The following is a 25,470-nucleotide window of genomic DNA, read 5'->3' as shown; positions in this document are numbered from 1 at the left end:
CTGCATCTGTGTATCATTTTAGCCAACCACTGATGATAAAAACTTCAATTGTGTCTGGGTTTGTCTTCTTTCAAATTATTTTGCTATTACAAACAGGCTTCATTAAATAATTTTGAACGGGCAACTTGACAAATTTTTATCTGATAGCTGTTTAAAAAGGCTGTATTAGATCAGTACTAAATAAGAAATACACCAGGATTGTACACTGTAAATTATTACCTAAATTTTACCAAATAAAGTTGCTATAACTCCTAATGTGTTATGGTCACTCCCAGACTTGAAAACAGCCAAACCTGATAGCACAGGCCTAGAATTCCAGCTATTCTGAAGGCTGAGACAGGAGGATCACAAGTTCAAAGAATGCCTGAACTATCAAGAATTCAAGGTTAGCCGGGGCAACTAACTGAGACCTTGTCTCAACATTAAAAACAGAGAAAGGAGAGATACAGAACTTGAAAACAGTTGAAGAAAATATGTTCTAGGAATACTGAAAATATTTTGTGATTGGACTTCCTAACAAAAAATTTTCCTATGGGATATCCCATGTCTGCTAGGCAAACAGCAACAGCCATCCTGGGTTGTTCTTGATGCATTGCCTTAATCACTGAAGCTACTATAATGAAAACCATAGACGAGATGTCTTATAAAAGGCAGAAATTTATTTCTCAGTGCTGGAGGTCAGGAATTTAGGATTTAAGATGCCAGAAATAGTCACTCCTGAGGAGGGCCCTTACCTGAATTGCAGCCTGCTGACTTTGGGTTAAAATTTTTCTGAGGTTCAAGGAGTGCCACCCCATGACCTGATTTCTCTCTCGAAGACCCCACTTCCTAATAACATCACATTGAAGAGCTGCATTTTCAACATATGAATGCAGGGAGGAGATTAAGTCCATTATATATGTGTTCCTGTGGCTCCAGTATTTTGAAAAAAATTAATTTTTCATATAAGTGGCCTTAAAGGGAGAAAAAATGGCTAAGATGATTGAATCGGGTTGACTCAGTAACAAGAGACATATTATAGTAGCAGTATTAAGAATGAATATCCTAGGGAAGCCCTGGCGCATCCATTCTCTCTCTCTCTGTCTTTCTCTGCCTTTCTCTCTCTGTTGCTCTCAAATAAATAAATAAAAATAAACAAAAAAATATTTTTTAAAAAAGAATGAATATTCTAGACATGAAGAGATGGCTTAACAGTTAAGGTGTTTGCCTACAAAGCCAAAGGACCCAGGTTCAATTCCCCAGGACCCACATTAGCAAGATGCACAAGGTGGCGCATGCATCTAGAGTTCCTTTGCAGTGACTAGAGGTGATATGCCCATGCCCATTCGCTCTTTCTCCCCCTCCTTCCCTACCCCCCAAAATGGATATACTAATTACTTGGGCTTTCTAATTTTCTATTTTAGTCTTAAATTTCTTGGCAAGGTCAAAAAATGACCTGAATTAGATAAGAGTGACAAAACTTTAATTGTCCCACCAAATCAACATCAGACCTGATACAGATGTGATTATGGTTTGGAATACTCTTGCAAGTTATTAGAAATTTTGATGACGTTTTCTGCACCTCCCCGCCAAAAATGCCCGTTCACCTCTTGTCACATTTCAAAGATGATTGTTAACACTTCCTGGCAGAATAAACTAGGAAGCAAAAGACTTGGAATGTATACACCTGGCTTCATTGTTGCAAATCAACCAATACAGAAAACATGCTTGCCTACAGCAAAATTAGCATCTTGTCAAAAGAAGTTATTTCCTTATCTGCTTAAGACAGAGTGTTGGTATGCACACTAGGCTGGCCTCACTCTCATGCTCCTCCTGACTCAGACTGTCAAGTGCATACACTGCAATGCCTGAGTTGATGTTTTTAGATAGCTACTTCTGGACTTACATAGGCAATGAATGATATGTATATTAAGTTAATGTTATGATGCATATATCAATTTCTTTTTAGGATCTGGGATGTACCTACTACATTGAGTATGAATAGGTTATCATTTTCCTGGCAAAAAAAGAAACAGTTACTAAGCTGCTCATCAATTTCAGAAGTTACAACTAGCACTGCTAAAACCAAATTGTTCTGAAATGAAGATAGGAACTACTAAATGGAGCAAATGCTACATGTAAGCATACAATCCCTTAAAGTGGACTATCTGCACCGATTTAAAAATACATTGTCATTACAGCTGGATGATGATGACAAACAGGGAGCAGGGGAATGGCAAGACCTAACACAGGAAGACAGCAGAGGACCCAGGTAAGCTCTCCCACTACCAGTGACAAAGACTACCTTATCTGCCTTCCACTGCCTCCACCATATCAAAAACCAAACCTACAACAAAAACAAAAGCTAGCTGAACCACAATTTTAAAAAGATGTGTTTTTAAGAAAGTAAAAGCTAGAATAAGCATTGCTTATAAGCTTTCCCTTCATAATAAAACTAATTAATTTTGTATAAAACTAAGTATATTACACTGATTAAATTTTATCAGTTCCTATGCACTAGGCTCTATACTAAATACTTTATAAACACTTGATCTACACACAACTTAGAAAGAAAAACATTATAGCAATTCCCTTCAAAACTCACAAAACTCAGATTGGAAGTTCATATTGCTAATAAATCAGAAAGAGCAGTTTGTGCACCATGCATATTCTTTCCAAAGTGTCCCATTACGTCTAATGCCACATATGACTTTACGTAAGCTCAAATGTACAAATATGAGCAGCGTGAGGTAATACACATAGGTACAATCAGAACAAAACTATATCCTCTTCTCCATCTAACAGTTCACAGTGCAAAGGCCACATTATTTATTTTTTTGCAACGGTAAATGGATTGGTAAGAGTACTAGTCAGTACTGAAAGCAGTGTGTTTTTAGGTTTTCCAGAACTAAATAACCATAAACTTATATTGTAAGGAAATACTGTTTACTCTTTCCAGAAATATACATCAAGGAAAACATCTAGTCCAAATGTAAAATGCAGTCAGTAATAAAAATTTAAAAACAGAGGCTGGAGAGATGGCCTAGTGGTTAAGGCTCTTGCCTGCAAAGCCAAAGGACTTCAGTTCGACTCTCCAGTACCCACATAAGCCAGATGCACAAGGTGGTGCATTTATCTGGAATTTGTTTGCAGTGGCTGGAAGCCCTGGCACATCCATATTCTCATTCTCTCTCTCCCTCTTTCTCTCTCTCTACCTCTTTCCTTCTCTCAAATAAAGAAAAATAAAATATATATTTTTAAAATTTATAAATAGGGAGAATTTTATTCTAACCACTGAAGAATAGACTTGATTCAACCTAAAAAAAAGGTGTTCTCATAATATTAATGCAATAAATTGAGACAAGATATAGGAAGAGATATTGCTTATAGACAACATATAGGCAGAAAGTCTTCAGAATAAACAAAACTATTAGAATTGATAGATATTTTGGCAAATAGCTGTCTTAAACATATGCCAAAAATCAGTACATCTCCTTTAGAGGAAGAACAAATTTTTCTAAGAGAAAAAGATACTCCTCACAGTAAGATAAATCATACTTAGGAATTTGATGAAAATTACAAATTTTCAGTGAATTTAAATACACTAATCGTATATTGCAATAGTACCTATATCATCATTGTACAATCTGGGAACGCAAAATCTGTTCTGGACTCACCCCTCTCCTAGATATGTAGTCGTGTTTCTGCCCACTTGACTTACAAATATTTCTAAAACTATTTCCTACTTCAATTATCCCTTACAAAGAAGTCCAGCAAATTATTGTCTCAACTTCTAGTCTTATCCTCTCAAAAATTACAGCCCATCCAACTGCCGGAGTAATTAATATAAAATGCAAGCTGATCAGAACAGGCCATAGTTTAAGAAAAAATACTGTCAATCCATTAATGATGGTATCCAAACTCAATGCTAATAATGGCTTCAGCTACCTGGATTTTACCTCCTTTAAAAGCTTTCTTCTTGGAAACTAAACCTTCTCAAATTAGGACATACAGGTATGGTACTGACCAAAGATGCGTGCCAGGGTTTCTCATAGATACAACCATGTTAATTATATGTAACTAACATCACTGTTAGTGAAGAATTTTTTAAGTCATTAGTGATGAATACAGAAAACGCAAATTTTCTATAATCGCATAAGTTAAAATGCAACACTGCAAAGAAAGATTTCACTTAACTGCTGGCAATAAGGGGGCACAGAGCAAGTCTAACCTAAGCACTCTTACAATGACTATAACTGAGACCATAATTATGCCTGACCATGACTCACTTACATTAACTTATTTGATAATGGCTTGTAAGACCCTGATATGACCTCATCTCTACAACGTTCATTCTTGCTCTCTACTTTAGCCTGCGTATACCTGGCACAATGTCGTACTCCTACTTCAGAGCCTTTGCCCTTAGCATTCCAATTAATTTGAAACATTGCCCACAGAGTATGATTGTCTTTTTCATCTCGTTGAAGTATTCCCTCAAATGATGTTTTCTCAGTGCAGCCTATCCTGACCTCTTCCTTCCCTTTCTTAATCATAATTACTGTATTCTTTGTTTCTTATTTTCCTTACATATTATTTTGCTCATTACAGCTTTCCTACTAGAAGATAAGTCTCTACAATGCCTAGCTCACTGAAGAATCACAGTTTATTTAGTGAATGGACAATGATGGGAAACAGGCTGAGCCTAGATTTTATTTTATGAAAAGACTGAAGAAGCATTGGGAAGCAATCAGAGGGAGAGGGAGAGCGCTCTAATTTCTAAGCAACTCGGCTCCACTCTTAACAATCACTGATGGCTCTTTTTAATTATGTAGTGAATTCCAAAAATACATTCAACTATTGAGAGTTTTTCCCTTGCTGGACAGCTCATCCTTTGTGCTCTGACTGGCAACGCTTGGACTAGCTACCCACACATGTTTGCACGAATATTTCAACGGATCCGATCATTTTCAGCTATCAGGTTTAATTTTACATTGTTTTTTAAAACATAAAAATAAACCCTATTTCTAAGAACGCTGTATAAAAAGAGAGAGAGAGAACGATGAATTAAGTCACATCTGGCGAACTACCGCCACTAAGTGGACCTGTACTGGGTTCTGGCAGTGCACACCCGGCTTTCAGAGCTTTATTCGTTCTGAGCACACATCGGCCACGCTCGGGAACCACTCACTCATTCATTCATGACACCGACATGCAACAATACGGAGGGCTAGCGAGGAGCTCAGGAGCGCCACTTTCCGAGTGACCGGCACGTGGGTCGCGACCAGGCCAGACGGGCGCGCACGGCTCGGCGTGCCGGAGGGAGGTGCGGGCGGGCAGGGACCCGGGCGGACGCCGCCACGTCGGGGCCCTGAGACCCGCGGCCCGCCTCGGGAGGTGCAGAGGCCGCCTGCAAAGCCGACGCCCCGCAAAGACGCTCCTCACCGTGTCTAGACTAGGGGCGGGCGGCCAAGGCTCGGGCGGAAAGCAGACACAGAGCGTGGCGCTACGAGGGGACCGAGGACGGCCCCGGAGCGCGCGGGGCCCAGAGCCCGCGGCTGCCCGCGCGTCTCGCGAGACTTTGATCCTCGCGGAGCTCGCGCCGAAGGCTCGCGGCCTCTCCCGTGAGCCGAGCAACCCAGGGGCGCCCTCGGCACACCCCGGGCTGTCACTCGCTCACGGCCCGGAAAACTTCCAGGACCAACCGGAACCGGAAGTCTGAGGAGTCATGGAGAGGGGCGGTGCCTGAAAATTAAAACAAACAAACAAACAAACAAACAAAAAAAGCGCGGCCGGAAGCGGAAGTCTTTGGAATCAAGCAGAGGAGCCAAGTCTGAAATGAAAGAAAATGCTGGGGCCGCAACCGGAAGTCCCTGGAGTCGGGGAGAGGGGCGGAGCCTAAATTAAATTTAAAAAAAAAATAACAAGGCCGGAAGCGGAAGTCTCTGGAGTCGGGGAGAGGGGCGGAGCCTAATTTAAATTAAAAAAAATAGCAAGGCCGGAAGCGGAAGTCTCTGGAGTCGGGGAGAGGGGCGGAGCCTGAGAATCAAAAAGCTTGGCGGGCGCTGCGGACAGGAGCGGCGGCCGGGGCGCTGCTGCGGGCTGGGCGCGGCTCTCGGCATGGAGTCCAGCGCCTGCCTGAAGTCGCTGCTCCTGAGCGTGAGCCAGTACAAGGCCGCGCCGTCGGAGGCGAACGCCGCGCACGTCCTGAGGCACTTGGAGGTGAGGGTCTCGGGGCCCGCTTCCCGCGCCCGCCCGCCCCGGGCCTGCAGCTTCGCCGGGAGCCAGCGCTCGAGGGATGAGGCCACTGCCTTTGCAATCAAGTGTTTATTTAGTTTACTGAACGGTATTGTCCCTTGGTGGCTCCCCCGCCCCGTCGCGTGAAGTCCATTGAGTTTTGATGAGATGATTCAACTTAAGCTTTTTAAGCTCCTGCTGTGGTGTTTTGTATTCTTAGAATTCAAAGTAATACGAACCTGGGTTTAATTTTAAAAATAAGCTGTCAGGCGGGTTCTGGAGAGATGGCTTAGTGGTAAAGGCGCTTGCTTGCAAAGCCAAAGGACCCAGGTTCGATTCCCCAGGACCCGCATCAGACAGATGCACAGGGGTCTCATGCATCTGGAGTTCATTTTCAGTCGCTGGAGGCCCTGGCGCACCCTTTCTCTCTCCCCTTATTTCTCTCTCACACATAAATAAAGAAAAATAAAATATTTTTTAAAGTAAAAATAAGCTGTTAGTTCCCTGTCACCTTTCTTTTTAACATAAAATTGAAGAGAATTTTTAAATTTATTTGTTAGCCTTTTGTTAAAAGCTAATGTGTCAAAGATTAGTAGAATGTTTGAACTTACAGAGAAAATTGTAACTGATATAGCACTGTCAGTCTTTAAAGCAAGGCTTAATAAATGTCCTTATTCTCTTATGTTTTACTGATCCTTCTCTTGTCCATCTTTTAAGTACATTTTCCCCCATTTAATACCCCAAAAGACCCAGAAGCTTAATGATTAAGGTATTCACTGGTAAATTTTTAAAGCGTTTTCCTGTTCTGATTCTTCAAACATTCTAGATCCCCCAGAAGCCAAAACATAAACAGAGCCTTCAGTTTTATTCAGGAATTGGAAATAAACGTTTTAAAATAACCAGTCTGTAATGTTACCTCTCAGAATGAATGACTTTGTTATGAATCTGAGTATAATCCTATTATGAATTGAAATAGTCGTCATGGAAATTTGGAGTTTAGAGTCTTGACTTCTGTCACGCTGATGTGTGTACTTTCAGGTGACAGTGGTGCTTTGGTTAAACAGTTCATTTGGAATGGAGAAAAGGTAGAAATTGCTAATATTTACATGCCATTTTGCAGGTAATTTCTGGACAAAAGCTCACAAGACTGTTTACATCAAATCAGATATTACCAACTGAATGTTTGAGTTGCCTCGTAGAGCTTCTTGAAGACCCAACTATAAGTGCTTCACTGATCTTAAGTATTATCAGTTTGCTGTCTCAACTAGGTAATGTTTTTGTATTTTATTTTCAGTTTTTAGAAGATTATGAACACACTCTTTATTTTTATTTATTTTTTGGTTTTGCGAGGTAGGGTTTCACTCAAGGCCAGGCTGACTTGGAATTCACTATGTAATCCCAGGGTGGCCTTGAACTCAGGGTGATCTTTCTACCTCCTCTGGAGTTGGGATTAAAGGTGTGTGCCACCACATCCAGTGAATGTACTCTTTTCAAAGGGTATGTTTAATTACATAATATCTTCAAGAATGAGTCACATGCAAATGATTTTTTGTTGTTGCAGAACATTACAGAGTTAATCCACATTATGAATCTGTTGAAAGAGGATATTATCATAAAATTATTAGACTGGGTAGTTTATATATCAAGATTTCATGTTCTGCAAGAAAGAATATATAAGGAAGTGTTCTTTTTTTAAATAACTAAGAGCTCAGGAGATGCATCATTGGCTAAAGGGGCTTTCTGGCAAAGCCTGTAAGCACAGGTTCAGTTCTCCAGTATCCACATAAAGCCCGATGCACGAAGTGGAGCATGTGTCTGGTCTTCCTTTGCAGCAGCCAGAGGCCCTCGTGCTCCTGTACACTCACACTGGCTCATATTAATTTTCTCTCTCTCATAAATCAAAATACTAAAAATTCAAAACATAGCACTTACATTAGCATGTATGTAACACCAGTATTAAGGCCACCAGTAAGAAAATAGCATAATAGCTACCGAAGAATCATCTTTCTATGATAAACTATGTTGAACTTAGAGACACAAATAATAATCTTACTGCTTTTTTATTTTCTCTTTATTTTTAGTTGTTAAAGGTTCATTTGCTAGTTATTTTACCCCTTTATTTGTGCGGGGGACAGGGGATGGAATATATACATATATATGTGTATATGTATATGTGTGTGTGTGTGTGTGTGTGTATATATATATATATATATATATATATATATATACATATACATATATATATGTGTATATATATATTTTGCTGTGATCCAACTGAGGTATGCTTAAAAAACTCCAGTCATTCAAAAATATTACAATAGAATGGGATTGTTCAATAGAACATTCTTTAGTAATAGGAATAGCCTAGATTTGTGTTGTCCAATAGAATAACTACTTGCTTTATTAGGCTATTAAGCATTTGAAGTCTGAGGAACTGAAACTTTAATTATCTATTCTTAAATACCCACAAGTAGCTTAGAAGCTATCAAATTAGGTAGCACAGGTACAGAGTAAATTTTGTAAGTTTTATTCATTACTATCAATCTTCCTCATTATTTCTACCTTTGGGCATAAAAACCTATTTTATTGTTTGCTCTTTGTCATTCTCATTACTTTTTTAAGTAATAACTTTATTAAAGTTGATAAAATAAATTTAAGTCTTTTGTTTACTGGGACAAGGTCTCATATGTCCACTATATGGCAAAGGCTGACTTAGAACTTGAAATTATCTTGCCTCCTAAGTGCTGGGATTACTGGGATGTATAACCACTGCTCAATATTCAGTAGAAAAGATTCTTACAAATATGTAAGACACGTGTTTTCTTTGATATTAATTTTGTGTAGAAAAATTACTTGACTTTCAGAATTGTAGAGCATTGATTAATAAAGTAGTCTGTCAACCAGATGTAATGGCTTGTACCTATAACAACAGCATTCTAGAGGCTGAAGTAGGATTGCTGTGGGTTTGAGGCTCACCTGGGCTACAGAGTGAGATTTTGTGTCAACTAAAAACAAGCCATATCGTATCTTAGCTTCTCAAATGACAACTTTATTTTATTTTATTTTATTTCAAGTCTCACTGGTTCTATATTAAAATAAAAACTACTTTGGACATCCACAAACTGTTGCTGAATAATATAATATTTAAGTGTAAATGAAGTTAGATACATTTGTGTCCCGTTTTACTTCAGCCACAAATATTGAGGGAATAGCCAAAGTGCACAGGAAAACAAAATAAAGGCTAGTCCCCTCATGTCACATTTGTGCACAAAATGCTGGCCTTGATATTGCTGTTTCAAAAAGAACCAAGCTTCTTAGCAGAATGATCTAGTAAAGAGATCATTTAAAGTTTTTTATTGCAGGCACAAAAGGAGAAAAGTACTACTAAGCTTTATCAGTGGTTATGATTCATGAATTGTTCACAGAATTAATCAGAAAAACTTAAAAGTACCCAAGGTCATGAAAACACAACATAATGACAATAAAAACTCAATATATTAGCAGCCTCACAGGTTTTGTGACCTACTTGGCAATATCCATGGGCTTGGGGGCTCATTTACTTGAAACCCAGTTCTCTCTCCCCTTTGTCTCTGCTAGGAGGATTGGGAGGTATCAGAAAGTTCTCTGCTAGCATTTTAGTTTTTACATCACAATTTATTTAAAAGATTCACTGTTCCTATGGATTTGCTTTCACATTCCCTTTTCAAGAGTTTTTTAATATCCCCTTCAGAATGATCACGACAACAGTGATAATTAGGATAGTGATAATATAGGAAGCAAGAGGATTGCATTTTTCCTACGGACAGCACTAAATTTCTTGTTCTCTGTCATGTAAATGTAACCAGACACACTGATAACTTCATAAGCTGTGGCACAAGTGTCCATTGATATTTATGTTATGCAAAATCATAATGCCTCCCAGGTATATGTGCCTTTTCTTTAGGCTCCAGTGGGGTCCTACTTAATGTATGTCAAATGACAACTTTATATGAAACAGTTATCTTCTCAATGATGTATTCATGGTATTTAATTTTAACTTACAGCTCTGGACAACGAAACCAAAGACTGTCTTCAGAATGTATACAATTTGAACAGTGTGCTGGCAGGAGTGGTGTGTCGGAGCAGCACTTGCCATAGCAATTCAGTGTTTTTACAGGTACACCGAGCACTTAACACCTGTGGCACTTTTGTTATACTCAGATCAAAATGGAGACTAGTTTTTATAAAAACCTAAGCCACACTGTATATGATAATGTGCGTATACTAGGAATAGGCCATTCTTGTCATTAAGGGATATTGGATATACACATACTTTTAAGTATCTCTCAAGAAAGGAATTTACAAATTCAGGCACCATAACATCTGCTTTACAATGTCTTTAACTTGTAAACATAACCGCATAACAAATACAGTTTTTTGTATTTTGAAATGTAAGATATTCCTATTATCATCTGATGGGTGTGGTGGTTAGTCTTATTTGTCAACATGGAAACACATTAGATTAACAACCGTATTAAGTCTGTGCTATACTGTGGACTACATGCAAAGGAAAAAGCTACATGAGCAGCAGGACACACTCCTCCACCCTGACTGCACGCAGCGCACCCTCTGCCCTGAGCTCCAGCACGCACTCCTCCACCCTGACTGCACACAGCGTCCCCCTCTGCCCTGAGCTCCAGCACGCACTCCTCCACCCTGACTGCACGCAGCGTCCCCTCTGCCCTGAGCTCCAGCGCGCACTCCTCCACCCTGACTGCACACAGCGTCCCCTCTGCCCTGAGCTCCAGCACGACTCCTCCACCCTGACTGCACGCAGCGTACCCTCTGCCCTGAGCTCCAGCACGACTCCTCCACCCTGACTGCACGCAGCGTCCCCTCTGCCCTGAGCTCCAGCACGACTCCTCCATCCTGACTGCATGCAGCGTCCCCTCTGCCCTGAGCTCCAGCGCGCACTCCTCCACCCTGACTGCACGCAGCGTCCCCTCTGCCCTGAGCTCCAGCACGCACTCCTCCACCCTGACTGCACGCAGGTACCCTCTGCCCTGAGCTCCAGCACGCACTCCTCCACCCTGACTGCACGCAGCGCACCCTCTGCCCTGAGCTCCAGCACGCACTCCTCCACCCTGACTGCACGCAGCGTACCCTCTGCCCTGAGCTCCAGCACGCACTCCTCCACCCTGACTGCACACAGCGCACCCTCTGCCCTGAGCTCCAGCGCACACTCCTCCACCCTGACTGCACGCAGCGTCCCCACTGCCCTGAGCTCCAGCACGCACTCCTCCACCCTGACTGCACGCAGCGCACCCTCTGCCCTGAGCTCCAGCACGCACTCCTCCACCCTGACTGCACGCAGCGTCCCCTCTGCCCTGAGCTCCAGCGCGCACTCCTCCACCCTGACTGCACGCAGCGTACCCTCTGCCCTGAGCTCCAGCACGCACTCCTCCACCCTGACTGCACACAGCGCACCCTCTGCCCTGAGCTCCAGCACGCACTCCTCCACCCTGACTGCACGCAGGTACCCTCTGCCCTGAGCTCCAGCACGACTCCTCCACCCTGACTGCACGCAGCGTACCCTCTGCCCTGAGCTCCAGCGCACACTCCTCCACCCTGACTGCACGCAGCGCACCCTCTGCCCTGAGCTCCAGCACGCACTCCTCCACCCTGACTGCACGCAGCGTCCCCTCTGCCCTGAGCTCCAGCGCGCACTCCTCCACCCTGACTGCACACAGCGTCCCCTCTGCCCTGAGCTCCAGCACGCACTCCTCCACCCTGACTGCACGCAGGTACCCTCTGCCCTGAGCTCCAGCACGCACTCCTCCACCCTGACTGCACGCAGGTACCCTCTGCCCTGAGCTCCAGCACGACTCCTCCACCCTGACTGCACGCAGTGTCCCCTCTGCCCTGAGCTCCAGCACGACTCCTCCACCCTGACTGCACACAGCGTACCCTCTGCCCTGAGCTCCAGCACGCACTCCTCCACCCTGACTGCACGCAGGTACCCTCTGCCCTGAGCTCCAGCACGACACCTCCACCCTGACTGCACGCAGCGTCCCCTCTGCCCTGAGCTCCAGCGCGCACTCCTCCACCCTGACTGCACACAGCGTACCCTCTGCCCTGAGCTCCAGCACGACTCCTCCACCCTGACTGCACGCAGGTACCCTCTGCCCTGAGCTCCAGCACGCACTCCTCCACCCTGACTGCACGCAGCGCACCCTCTGCCCTGAGCTCCAGCACGCACTCCTCCACCCTGACTGCACACAGCGTACCCTCTGCCCTGAGCTCCAGCACGCACTCCTCCATCCTGACTGCACGCAGCATACCCTCTGCCCTGAGCTCCAGCACGCACTCCTCCACCCTGACTGCACGCAGGTACCCTCTGCCCTGAGCTCCAGCACGCACTCCTCCACCCTGACTGCACGCAGCGTCCCCTCTGCCCTGAGCTCCAGCACGCACTCCTCCACCCTGACTGCACGCAGCGCACCCTCTGCCCTGAGCTCCAGCACGCACTCCTCCACCCTGACTGCACGCAGCGTCCCCTCTGCCCTGAGCTCCAGCACGCACTCCTCCACCCTGACTGCACACAGCGTCCCCTCTGCCCTGAGCTCCAGCACGCACTCCTCCACCCTGACTGCACACAGCGTCCCCTCTGCCCTGAGCTCCAGCGCGCACTCCTCCACCCTGACTGCACACAGCGTCCCCTCTGCCCTGAGCTCCAGCACGCACTCCTCCACCCTGACTGCACGCAGGTACCCTCTGCCCTGAGCTCCAGCACGCACTCCTCCACCCTGACTGCACGCAGGTACCCTCTGCCCTGAGCTCCAGCACGCACTCCTCCACCCTGACTGCACGCAGGTACCCTCTGCCCTGAGCTCCAGCACGCACTCCTCCACCCTGACTGCACGCAGCGTCCCCTCTGCCCTGAGCTCCAGCGCGCACTCCTCCACCCTGACTGCACGCAGCGTCCCCTCTGCCCTGAGCTCCAGCACGCACTGCTCCACCCTGACTGCACGCAGCGTACCCTCTGCCCTGAGCTCCAGCACGCACTCCTCCACCCTGACTGCACGCAGCGTCCCCTCTGCCCTGAGCTCCAGCGCGCACTCCTCCACCCTGACTGCACGCAGCGTCCCCCTCTGCCCTGAGCTCCAGCACGACTCCTCCACCCTGACTGCACACAGCGTCCCCTCTGCCCTGAGCTCCAGCACGCACTCCTCCACCCTGACTGCACGCAGCGTCCCCTCTGCCCTGAGCTCCAGCACGACTCCTCCACCCTGACTGCACGCAGCGTACCCTCTGCCCTGAGCTCCAGCACGCACTCCTCCACCCTGACTGCACGCAGCGTCCCCTCTGCCCTGAGCTCCAGCGCGCACTCCTCCACCCTGACTGCACGCAGCGTCCCCTCTGCCCTGAGCTCCAGCACGCACTGCTCCACCCTGACTGCACGCAGCGTACCCTCTGCCCTGAGCTCCAGCGCGCACTCCTCCACCCTGACTGCACGCAGGTACCCTCTGCCCTGAGCTCCAGCGCGCACTCCTCCACCCTGACTGCACACAGCGTCCCCTCTGCCCTGAGCTCCAGCACGCACTCCTCCACCCTGACTGCACGCAGCGTCCCCTCTGCCCTGAGCTCCAGCGCGCACTCCTCCACCCTGACTGCACGCAGTGTCCCCTCTGCCCTGAGCTCCAGCACGCACTCCTCCACCCTGACTGCACGCAGGTACCCTCTGCCCTGAGCTCCAGCGCACACTCCTCCACCCTGACTGCACACAGCGCACCCTCTGCCCTGAGCTCCAGCGCGCACTCCTCCACCCTGACTGCACACAGCGTCCCCTCTGCCCTGAGCTCCAGCGCGCACTCCTCCACCCTGACTGCACACAGCGTCCCCTCTGCCCTGAGCTCCAGCACGACTCCTCCACCCTGACTGCACGCAGGTACCCTCTGCCCTGAGCTCCAGCACGCACTCCTCCACCCTGACTGCACGCAGCGTCCCCTCTGCCCTGAGCTCCAGCGCGCACTCCTCCACCCTGACTGCACGCAGCATCCCCTCTGCCCTGAGCTCCAGCACGCACTCCTCCACCCTGACTGCACGCAGGTACCCTCTGCCCTGAGCTCCAGCACGCACTCCTCCACCCTGACTGCACACAGCGTCCCCTCTGCCCTGAGCTCCAGCGCGCACTCCTCCACCCTGACTGCACGCAGGTACCCTCTGCCCTGAGCTCCAGCACGCACTCCTCCACCCTGACTGCACGCAGGTACCCTCTGCCCTGAGCTCCAGCGCACACTCCTCCACCCTGACTGCACACAGCGTCCCCTCTGCCCTGAGCTCCCGCGCACACTCCTCCACCCTGACTGCACACAGCGTCCCCTCTGCCCTGAGCTCCAGCACGCACTCCTCCACCCTGACTGCACACAGCGTCCCCTCTGCCCTGAGCTCCAGCACGCACTCCTCCACCCTGACTGCACGCAGCGCACCCTCTGCCCTGAGCTCCAGCACGCACTCCTCCACCCTGACTGCACACAGCGTCCCCTCTGCCCTGAGCTCCAGCGCGCACTCCTCCACCCTGACTGCACACAGCGTCCCCTCTGCCCTGAGCTCCAGCACGCACTCCTCCACCCTGACTGCACACAGCGTCCCCTCTGCCCTGAGCTCCAGCGCGCACTCCTCCACCCTGACTGCACGCAGCGTCCCCTCTGCCCTGAGCTCCAGCACGCACTCCTCCACCCTGACTGCACGCAGCGTCCCCTCTGCCCTGAGCTCCAGCACGCACTCCTCCACCCTGACTGCACACAGCGTCCCCTCTGCCCTGAGCTCCAGCACGCACTCCTCCACCCTGACTGCACACAGCGCACCCTCTGCCCTGAGCTCCAGCACGCACTCCTCCACCCTGACTGCACACAGCGTCCCCTCTGCCCTGAGCTCCAGCGCACACTCCTCCACCCTGACTGCACACAGCGTCCCCTCTGCCCTGAGCTCCAGCGCACACTCCTCCACCCTGACTGCACACAGCGTCCCCTCTGCCCTGAGCTCCAGCACGCACTCCTCCACCCTGACTGCACGCAGCGCACCCTCTGCCCTGAGCTCCAGCACGCACTCCTCCACCCTGACTGCACACAGCGTCCCCTCTGCCCTGAGCTCCAGCACGCACTCCTCCACCCTGACTGCACACAGCGTCCCCTCTGCCCTGAGCTCCAGCGCGCACTCCTCCACCCTGACTGCACGCAGCGTACCCTCTGCCCTGAGCTCCAGCACGCACTCCTCCACCCTGACTGCACACAGCGTCCCCTCTGCCCTGAGCTCCAGCGCGCACTCCTCCACCCTGACTGCACGCAGGTACCCTCTGCCCTGAGCTCCAGCACGCACTCCTCCACCCTGACTGCACGCAGCGTCCCCTCTGCCCTGAGCTCCAGCACGCACTCCTCCACCCTGACTGCACGCAGGTACCCTCTGCCCTGAGCTCCAGCACGACTCCTCCACCCTGACTGCACGCAGGTACCCTCTGCCCTGAGCTCCAGCGCGCACTCCTCCACCCTGACTGCACGCAGGTACCCTCTGCCCTGAGCTCCAGCACGCACTCCTCCACCCTGACTGCACACAGCGTACCCTCTGCCCTGAGCTCCAGCGTGCACTCCTCCACCCTGACTGCACACAGCGTCCCCTCTGCCCTGAGCTCCAGCGCGCACTCCTCCACCCTGACTGCACACAGCGTCCCCTCTGCCCTGAGCTCCAGCGCGCACTCCTCCACCCTGACTGCACACAGCGTCCACTCTGCCCTGAGCTCCAGCGCGCACTCCTCCACCCTGACTGCACGCAGCGTCCCCTCTGCCCTGAGCTCCAGCGCGCACTCCTCCACCCTGACTGCACGCAGCGTACCCTCTGCCCTGAGCTCCAGCGCGCACTCCTCCACCCTGACTGCACACAGCGTCCCCTCTGCCCTGAGCTCCAGCACGACTCCTCCACCCTGACTGCACGCAGCGTCCCCTCTGCCCTGAGCTCCAGCACGACTCCTCCACCCTGACTGCACGCAGCGTCCCCTCTGCCCTGAGCTCCAGCGCACACTCCTCCACCCTGACTGCACACAGCGCACCCTCTGCCCTGAGCTCCAGCGCGCACTGCTCCACCCTGACTGCACACAGCGTCCCCTCTGCCCTGAGCTCCAGCACGCACTCCTCCACCCTGACTGCACGCAGCGTCCCCTCTGCCCTGAGCTCCAGCACGCACTCCTCCACCCTGACTGCACGCAGCGCACCCTCTGCCCTGAGCTCCAGCGCACACTCCTCCACCCTGACTGCACACAGCGCACCCTCTGCCCTGAGCTCCAGCACGCACTCCTCCACCCTGACTGCACGCAGCGTCCCCTCTGCCCTGAGCTCCAGCGCACACTCCTCCACCCTGACTGCACGCAGCACACCCTCTGCCCTGAGCTCCAGCACGCACTCCTCCACCCTGACTGCACACAGCGCACCCTCTGCCCTGAGCTCCAGCACGCACTCCTCCACCCTGACTGCACACAGGTACCCTCTGCCCTGAGCTCCAGCGCGCACTGCTCCACCCTGACTGCACACAGCGTCCCCTCTGCCCTGAGCTCCAGCGCGCACTCCTCCACCCTGACTGCACACAGCGTCCCCTCTGCCCTGAGCTCCAGCACGACTCCTCCACCCTGACTGCACGCAGCGTACCCTCTGCCCTGAGCTCCAGCACGCACTCCTCCACCCTGACTGCACGCAGCGCACCCTCTGCCCTGAGCTCCAGCACGACTCCTCCACCCTGACTGCACGCAGCGTCCCCTCTGCCCTGAGCTCCAGCACGCACTCCTCCACCCTGACTGCACGCAGCGCACCCTCTGCCCTGAGCTCCAGCACGCACTCCTCCACCCTGACTGCACACAGCGCACCCTCTGCCCTGAGCTCCAGCACGCACTCCTCCACCCTGACTGCACACAGCGCACCCTCTGCCCTGAGCTCCAGCACGCACTCCTCCACCCTGACTGCACGCAGCGCACCCTCTGCCCTGAGCTCCAGCACGCACTCCTCCACCCTGACTGCACGCAGCGCACCCTCTGCCCTGAGCTCCAGCACGCACTCCTCCACCCTGACTGCACGCAGCGTACCCTCTGCCCTGAGCTCCAGCGCGCACTCCTCCACCCTGACTGCACGCAGCGTCCCCTCTGCCCTGAGCTCCAGCGCGCACTCCTCCACCCTGACTGCACGCAGCGTCCCCTCTGCCCTGAGCTCCAGCGCGCACTCCTCCACCCTGACTGCACACAGCGTCCCCTCTGCCCTGAGCTCCAGCGCGCACTCCTCCACCCTGACTGCACACAGCGTCCCCTCTGCCCTGAGCTCCAGCACGCACTCCTCCACCCTGACTGCACGCAGCGCACCCTCTGCCCTGAGCTCCAGCACGCACTCCTCCACCCTGACTGCACGCAGCGTCCCCTCTGCCCTGAGCTCCAGCACGCACTCCTCCACCCTGACTGCACACAGCGTCCCCTCTGCCCTGAGCTCCAGCGCGCACTCCTCCACCCTGACTGCACGCAGCGTCCCCTCTGCCCTGAGCTCCAGCACGCACTCCCCCACCCTGACTGCACGCAGCGTCCCCTCTGCCCTGAGCTCCAGCGCGCACTCCTCCACCCTGACTGCACGCAGCGTCCCCTCTGCCCTGAGCTCCAGCGCGCACTCCTCCACCCTGACTGCACGCAGCGTCCCCTCTGCCCTGAGCTCCAGCACGCACTCCTCCACCCTGACTGCACACAGCGTCCCCTCTGCCCTGAGCTCCAGCGCGCACTCCTCCACCCTGACTGCACGCAGCGTCCCCTCTGCCCTGAGCTCCAGCGCGCACTCCTCCACCCTGACTGCACACAGGTACCCTCTGCCCTGAGCTCCAGCACGCACTCCTCCACCCTGACTGCACGCAGCGCACCCTCTGCCCTGAGCTCCAGCACGCACTCCTCCACCCTGACTGCACGCAGCGTCCCCTATGCCCTGAGCTCCAGCACGCACTCCTCCACCCTGACTGCACGCAGCGTCCCCTCTGCCCTGAGCTCCAGCACGCACTCCTCCACCCTGACTGCACGCAGCGCACCCTCTGCCCTGATCTCCAGCGCGCACTCCTCCACGCTGACTGCACACAGCGCACCCTCTGCCCTGAGCTCCAGCACGCACTCCTCCACCCTGACTGCACGCAGCGTCCCCTCTGCCCTGAGCTCCAGCGCGCACTCCTCCACCCTGACTGCACGCAGCGTCCCCTCTGCCCTGAGCTCCAGCGCGCACTCCTCCACCCTGACTGCACACAGGTACCCTCTGCCCTGAGCTCCAGCACGCACTCCTCCACCCTGACTGCACGCAGCGCACCCTCTGCCCTGAGCTCCAGCACGACTCCTCCACCCTGACTGCACGCAGCGTCCCCTCTGCCCTGAGCTCCAGCACGCACTCCTCCACCCTGACTGCACGCAGCGTCCCCTCTGCCCTGAGCTCCAGCGCGCACATCCTCCACCCTGACTGCACGCAGCATCCCCTCTGCCCTGAGCTCCAGCACGCACTCCTCCACCCTGACTGCACGCAGGTACCCTCTGCCCTGAGCTCCAGCACGCACTCCTCCACCCTGACTGCACACAGCGTCCCCTCTGCCCTGAGCTCCAGCGCGCACTCCTCCACCCTGACTGCACGCAGGTACCCTCTGCCCTGAGCTCCAGCACGCACTCCTCCACCCTGACTGCACGCAGGTACCCTCTGCCCTGAGCTCCAGCGCACACTCCTCCACCCTGACTGCACACAGCGTCCCCTCTGCCCTGAGCTCCAGCGCACACTCCTCCACCCTGACTGCACACAGCGTCCCCTCTGCCCTGAGCTCCAGCACGCACTCCTCCACCCTGACTGCACACAGCGTCCCCTCTGCCCTGAGCTCCAGCACGCACTCCTCCACCCTGACTGCACGCAGCGCACCCTCTGCCCTGAGCTCCAGCACGCACTCCTCCACCCTGACTGCACACAGCGTCCCCTCTGCCCTGAGCTCCAGCGCGCACTCCTCCACCCTGACTGCACACAGCGTCCCCTCTGCCCTGAGCTCCAGCACGCACTCCTCCACCCTGACTGCACACAGCGTCCCCTCTGCCCTGAGCTCCAGCGCGCACTCCTCCACCCTGACTGCACGCAGCGTCCCCTCTGCCCTGAGCTCCAGCACGCACTCCTCCACCCTGACTGCACGCAGCGTCCCCTCTGCCCTGAGCTCCAGCACGCACTCCTCCACCCTGACTGCACACAGCGTCCCCTCTGCCCTGAGCTCCAGCACGCACTCCTCCACCCTGACTGCACACAGCGCACCCTCTGCCCTGAGCTCCAGCACGCACTCCTCCACCCTGACTGCACACAGCGTCCCCTCTGCCCTGAGCTCCAGCGCACACTCCTCCACCCTGACTGCACACAGCGTCCCCTCTGCCCTGAGCTCCAGCGCACACTCCTCCACCCTGACTGCACACAGCGTCCCCTCTGCCCTGAGCTCCAGCACGCACCTCCTCCACCCTGACTGCACGCAGCGCACCCTCTGCCCTGAGCTCCAGCACGCACTCCTCCACCCTGACTGCACACAGCGTCCCCTCTGCCCTGAGCTCCAGCACGCACTCCTCCACCCTGACTGCACACAGCGTCCCCTCTGCCCTGAGCTCCAGCGCGCACTCCTCCACCCTGACTGCACGCAGCGTACCCTCTGCCCTGAGCTCCAGCACGCACTCCTCCACCCTGACTGCACACAGCGTCCCCTCTGCCCTGAGCTCCAGCGCGCACTCCTCCACCCTGACTGCACGCAGGTACCCTCTGCCCTGAGCTCCAGCACGCACTCCTCCACCCTGACTGCACGCAGCGTCCCCTCTGCCCTGAGCTCCAGCACGCACTCCTCCACCCTGACTGCACGCAGGTACCCTCTGCCCTGAGCTCCAGCACGACTCCTCCACCCTGACTGCACGCAGGTACCCTCTGCCCTGAGCTCCAGCGCGCACTCCTCCACCCTGACTGCACGCAGGTACCCTCTGCCCTGAGCTCCAGCACGCACTCCTCCACCCTGACTGCACACAGCGTACCCTCTGCCCTGAGCTCCAGCGTGCACTCCTCCACCCTGACTGCACACAGCGTCCCCTCTGCCCTGAGCTCCAGCGCGCACTCCTCCACCCTGACTGCACACAGCGTCCCCCTCTGCCCTGAGCTCCAGCGCGCACTCCTCCACCCTGACTGCACACAGCGTCCACTCTGCCCTGAGCTCCAGCGCGCACTCCTCCACCCTGACTGCACGCAGCGTCCCCTCTGCCCTGAGCTCCAGCGCGCACTCCTCCACCCTGACTGCACGCAGCGTACCCTCTGCCCTGAGCTCCAGCGCGCACTCCTCCACCCTGACTGCACACAGCGTCCCCTCTGCCCTGAGCTCCAGCACGACTCCTCCACCCTGACTGCACGCAGCGTCCCCTCTGCCCTGAGCTCCAGCACGACTCCTCCACCCTGACTGCACGCAGCGTCCCCTCTGCCCTGAGCTCCAGCGCACACTCCTCCACCCTGACTGCACACAGCGCACCCTCTGCCCTGAGCTCCAGCGCGCACTGCTCCACCCTGACTGCACACAGCGTCCCCTCTGCCCTGAGCTCCAGCACGCACTCCTCCACCCTGACTGCACGCAGCGTCCCCTCTGCCCTGAGCTCCAGCACGCACTCCTCCACCCTGACTGCACGCAGCGCACCCTCTGCCCTGAGCTCCAGCGCACACTCCTCCACCCTGACTGCACACAGCGCACCCCTCTGCCCTGAGCTCCAGCACGCACTCCTCCACCCTGACTGCACGCAGCGTCCCCTCTGCCCTGAGCTCCAGCGCACACTCCTCCACCCTGACTGCACGCAGCACACCCTCTGCCCTGAGCTCCAGCACGCACTCCTCCACCCTGACTGCACACAGCGCACCCTCTGCCCTGAGCTCCAGCACGCACTCCTCCACCCTGACTGCACACAGGTACCCTCTGCCCTGAGCTCCAGCGCGCACTGCTCCACCCTGACTGCACACAGCGTCCCCTCTGCCCTGAGCTCCAGCGCGCACTCCTCCACCCTGACTGCACACAGCGTCCCCTCTGCCCTGAGCTCCAGCACGACTCCTCCACCCTGACTGCACGCAGCGTACCCTCTGCCCTGAGCTCCAGCACGCACTCCTCCACCCTGACTGCACGCAGCGCACCCTCTGCCCTGAGCTCCAGCACGACTCCTCCACCCTGACTGCACGCAGCGTCCCCTCTGCCCTGAGCTCCAGCACGCACTCCTCCACCCTGACTGCACGCAGCGCACCCTCTGCCCTGAGCTCCAGCACGCACTCCTCCACCCTGACTGCACACAGCGCACCCTCTGCCCTGAGCTCCAGCACGCACTCCTCCACCCTGACTGCACACAGCGCACCCTCTGCCCTGAGCTCCAGCACGCACTCCTCCACCCTGACTGCACGCAGCGCACCCTCTGCCCTGAGCTCCAGCACGCACTCCTCCACCCTGACTGCACGCAGCGCACCCTCTGCCCTGAGCTCCAGCACGCACTCCTCCACCCTGACTGCACGCAGCGTACCCTCTGCCCTGAGCTCCAGCGCGCACCTCCTCCACCCTGACTGCACGCAGCGTCCCCTCTGCCCTGAGCTCCAGCGCGCACATCCTCCACCCTGACTGCACGCAGCGTCCCCTCTGCCCTGAGCTCCAGCGCGCACTCCTCCACCCTGACTGCACACAGCGTCCCCTCTGCCCTGAGCTCCAGCGCGCACTCCTCCACCCTGACTGCACACAGCGTCCCCTCTGCCCTGAGCTCCAGCACGCACTCCTCCACCCTGACTGCACGCAGCGCACCCTCTGCCCTGAGCTCCAGCACGCACTCCTCCACCCTGACTGCACGCAGCGTCCCCTCTGCCCTGAGCTCCAGCACGCACTCCTCCACCCTGACTGCACACAGCGTCCCCTCTGCCCTGAGCTCCAGCGCGCACTCCTCCACCCTGACTGCACGCAGCGTCCCCTCTGCCCTGAGCTCCAGCACGCACTCCCCCACCCTGACTGCACGCAGCGTCCCCTCTGCCCTGAGCTCCAGCGCGCACTCCTCCACCCTGACTGCACGCAGCGTCCCCTCTGCCCTGAGCTCCAGCGCGCACTCCTCCACCCTGACTGCACGCAGCGTCCCCTCTGCCCTGAGCTCCAGCACGCACTCCTCCACCCTGACTGCACACAGCGTCCCCTCTGCCCTGAGCTCCAGCGCGCAATCCACCACCCTGACTGCACGCAGCGTCCCCTCTGCCCTGAGCTCCAGCGCGCACTCCTCCACCCTGACTGCACACAGGTACCCTCTGCCCTGAGCTCCAGCACGCACTCCTCCACCCTGACTGCACGCAGCGCACCCTCTGCCCTGAGCTCCAGCACGCACTCCTCCACCCTGACTGCACGCAGCGTCCCCTATGCCCTGAGCTCCAGCACGCACTCCTCCACCCTGACTGCACGCAGCGTCCCCTCTGCCCTGAGCTCCAGCACGCACTCCTCCACCCTGACTGCACGCAGCGCACCCTCTGCCCTGATCTCCAGCGCGCACTCCTCCACGCTGACTGCACACAGCGCACCCTCTGCCCTGAGCTCCAGCACGCACTCCTCCACCCTGACTGCACGCAGCGTCCCCTCTGCCCTGAGCTCCAGCGCGCACTCCTCCACCCTGACTGCACGCAGCGTCCCCTCTGCCCTGAGCTCCAGCGCGCACTCCTCCACCCTGACTGCACACAGGTACCCTCTGCCCTGAGCTCCAGCACGCACTCCTCCACCCTGACTGCACGCAGCGCACCCTCTGCCCTGAGCTCCAGCACGACTCCTCCACCCTGACTGCACGCAGCGTCCCCTCTGCCCTGAGCTCCAGCACGCACTCCTCCACACTGACTGCACGCAGCGCACCCTCTGCCCTGAGCTCCAGCGCGCACTCCTCCACCCTGACTGCACGCAGCGTACCCTCTGCCCTGAGCTCCAGCACGCACTCCTCCACCCTGACTGCACGCAGCGTCCCCTCTGCCCTGAGCTCCAGCACGCACTCCTCCACCCTACCTGCACGCAGCGTCCCCTCTGCCCTGAGCTCCAGCACGCACTCCTCCACCCTGACTGCACGCAGCGTCCCCTCTGCCCTGAGCTCCAGCACGCACTCCTCCACCCTGACTGCACGCAGCGTCCCCTCTGCCCTGAGCTCCAGCACGACTCCTCCACCCTGACTGCACGCAGCGTCCCCTCTGCCCTGAGCTCCAGCACGCACTCCTCCACCCTGACTGCACGCAGCGTCCCCTCTGCCCTGAGCTCCAGCACGACTCCTCCACCCTGACTGCACGCAGCGTACCCTCTGCCCTGAGCTCCAGCACGACTCCTCCACCCTGACTGCACGCAGCGTACCCTCTGCCCTGAGCTCCAGCGCACACTCCTCCACCCTGACTGCACACAGCGCACCCTCTGCCCTGAGCTCCAGCACGCACTCCTCCACCCTGACTGCACACAGCGCACCCTCTGCCCTGAGCTCCAGCACGCACTCCTCCACCCTGACTGCACACAGCGTCCCCTCTGCCCTGAGCTCCAGCACGCACTCCTCCACCCTGACTGCACGCAGCGTCCCCTCTGCCCTGAGCTCCAGCGCACACTCCTCCACCCTGACTGCACACAGCGTCCCCTCTGCCCTGAGCTCCAGCACGCACTCCTCCACCCTGACTGCACGCAGCGTCCCTCTGCCCTGAGCTCCAGCGCACACTCCTCCACCCTGACTGCACACAGCGTCCCCTCTGCCCTGAGCTCCAGCACGCACTCCTCCACCCTGACTGCACGCAGCGTCCCCTCTGCCCTGAGCTCCAGCGCACACTCCTCCACCCTGACTGCACACAGCGTCCCCTCTGCCCTGAGCTCCAGCACGCACTCCTCCACCCTGACTGCACGCAGCGTCCCCTCTGCCCTGAGCTCCAGCGCGCACTCCTCCACCCTGACTGCACGCAGCGTACCCTCTGCCCTGAGCTCCAGCGCGCACTCCTCCACCCTGACTGCACACAGCGTCCCCTCTGCCCTGAGCTCCAGCACGACTCCTCCACCCTGACTGCACGCAGCGTCCCCTCTGCCCTGAGCTCCAGCACGACTCCTCCACCCTGACTGCACGCAGCGTCCCCTCTGCCCTGAGCTCCAGCGCACACTCCTCCACCCTGACTGCACGCAGCGTCCCCTCTGCCCTGAGCTCCAGCGCGCACTCCTCCACCCTGACTGCACACAGCGCACCCTCTGCCCTGAGCTCCAGCGCGCACTGCTCCACCCTGACTGCACACAGCGTCCCCTCTGCCCTGAGCTCCAGCACGCACTCCTCCACCCTGACTGCACACAGCGCACCCTCTGCCCTGAGCTCCAGCACGCACTCCTCCACCCTGACTGCACACAGCGCACCCTCTGCCCTGAGCTCCAGCACGCACTCCTCCACCCTGACTGCACACAGCGTCCCCTCTGCCCTGAGCTCCAGCGCGCACTCCTCCACCCTGACTGCACACAGCGTCCCCTCTGCCCTGAGCTCCAGCACGCACTCCTCCACCCTGACTGCACACAGGTACCCTCTGCCCTGAGCTCCAGCACTCACTCCTCCACCCTGACTGCACGCAGCGCACCCTCTGCCCTGAGCTCCAGCACGCACTCCTCCACCCTGACTGCACACAGGTACCCTCTGCCCTGAGCTCCAGCGCGCACTGCTCCACCCTGACTGCACACAGCGTCCCCTCTGCCCTGAGCTCCAGCGCGCACATCCTCCACCCTGACTGCACACAGCGTCCCCTCTGCCCTGAGCTCCAGCACGACTCCTCCACCCTGACTGCACGCAGCGTACCCTCTGCCCTGAGCTCCAGCGCGCACTCCTCCACCCTGACTGCACGCAGCGTACCCTCTGCCCTGAGCTCCAGCACGCACTCCTCCACCCTGACTGCACGCAGCGCACCCTCTGCCCTGAGCTCCAGCACGCACTCCTCCACCCTGACTGCACGCAGCGTCCCCTCTGCCCTGAGCTCCAGCACGCACTCCCCCACCCTGACTGCACACAGCGTCCCCTCTGCCCTGAGCTCCAGCGCGCACTCCTCCACCCTGACTGCACGCAGCGTCCCCTCTGCCCTGAGCTCCAGCACGCACTCCTCCACCCTGACTGCACGCAGCACACCCTCTGCCCTGAGCTCCAGCACGCACTCCTCCACCCTGACTGCACACAGCGCACCCTCTGCCCTGAGCTCCAGC

At 55.5% G+C, this 25,470-nt stretch overlaps 2 protein-coding genes across 8 annotated transcripts in view; one reads left to right on the top strand and one right to left on the bottom strand.

Moving 5' to 3' along the window:
- Dzip3 (DAZ interacting zinc finger protein 3) overlaps nt 1–5,569 on the bottom strand; it is an 80,962-nt gene extending 75,393 nt beyond the window's left edge. For 3 of the 6 annotated variants that reach the window (XM_045147294.1, XM_045147296.1, XM_045147299.1), the window contains exon 1: nt 5,168–5,186. In XM_045147294.1, the coding sequence (XP_045003229.1) occupies nt 5,168–5,171 (4 nt within the window). In that variant the 5' untranslated portion in view covers nt 5,172–5,186. Of the gene's footprint in view, nt 1–5,167; nt 5,187–5,421 lie in introns of those variants that run through there. The other 3 variants (XM_045147297.1, XM_045147298.1, XM_045147295.1) reach the window with 2 other exon arrangements.
- A 499-nt stretch (nt 5,570–6,068) lies between these two features.
- Cip2a (cellular inhibitor of PP2A) overlaps nt 6,069–25,470 on the top strand; it is a 67,671-nt gene continuing 48,269 nt past the window's right edge. Inside the window, exons 1-3 of one of the 2 annotated variants that reach the window (XM_004663976.2) lie at nt 6,069–6,198; nt 7,334–7,481; nt 10,257–10,369. In XM_004663976.2, the coding sequence (XP_004664033.2) occupies nt 6,097–6,198; nt 7,334–7,481; nt 10,257–10,369 (363 nt within the window). In that variant the 5' untranslated portion in view covers nt 6,069–6,096. Of the gene's footprint in view, nt 6,199–7,333; nt 7,482–10,256; nt 10,370–25,470 lie in introns of those variants that run through there. The other variant, XM_004663977.3, reaches the window with a different exon arrangement.

The sequence above is a fragment of the Jaculus jaculus genome, chromosome 4 (genome assembly GCF_020740685.1).
Source record: "Jaculus jaculus isolate mJacJac1 chromosome 4, mJacJac1.mat.Y.cur, whole genome shotgun sequence".
NCBI lineage: Eukaryota > Metazoa > Chordata > Mammalia > Rodentia > Dipodidae > Jaculus > Jaculus jaculus.
This window is presented reverse-complemented; position numbering and strand designations above follow the sequence as displayed.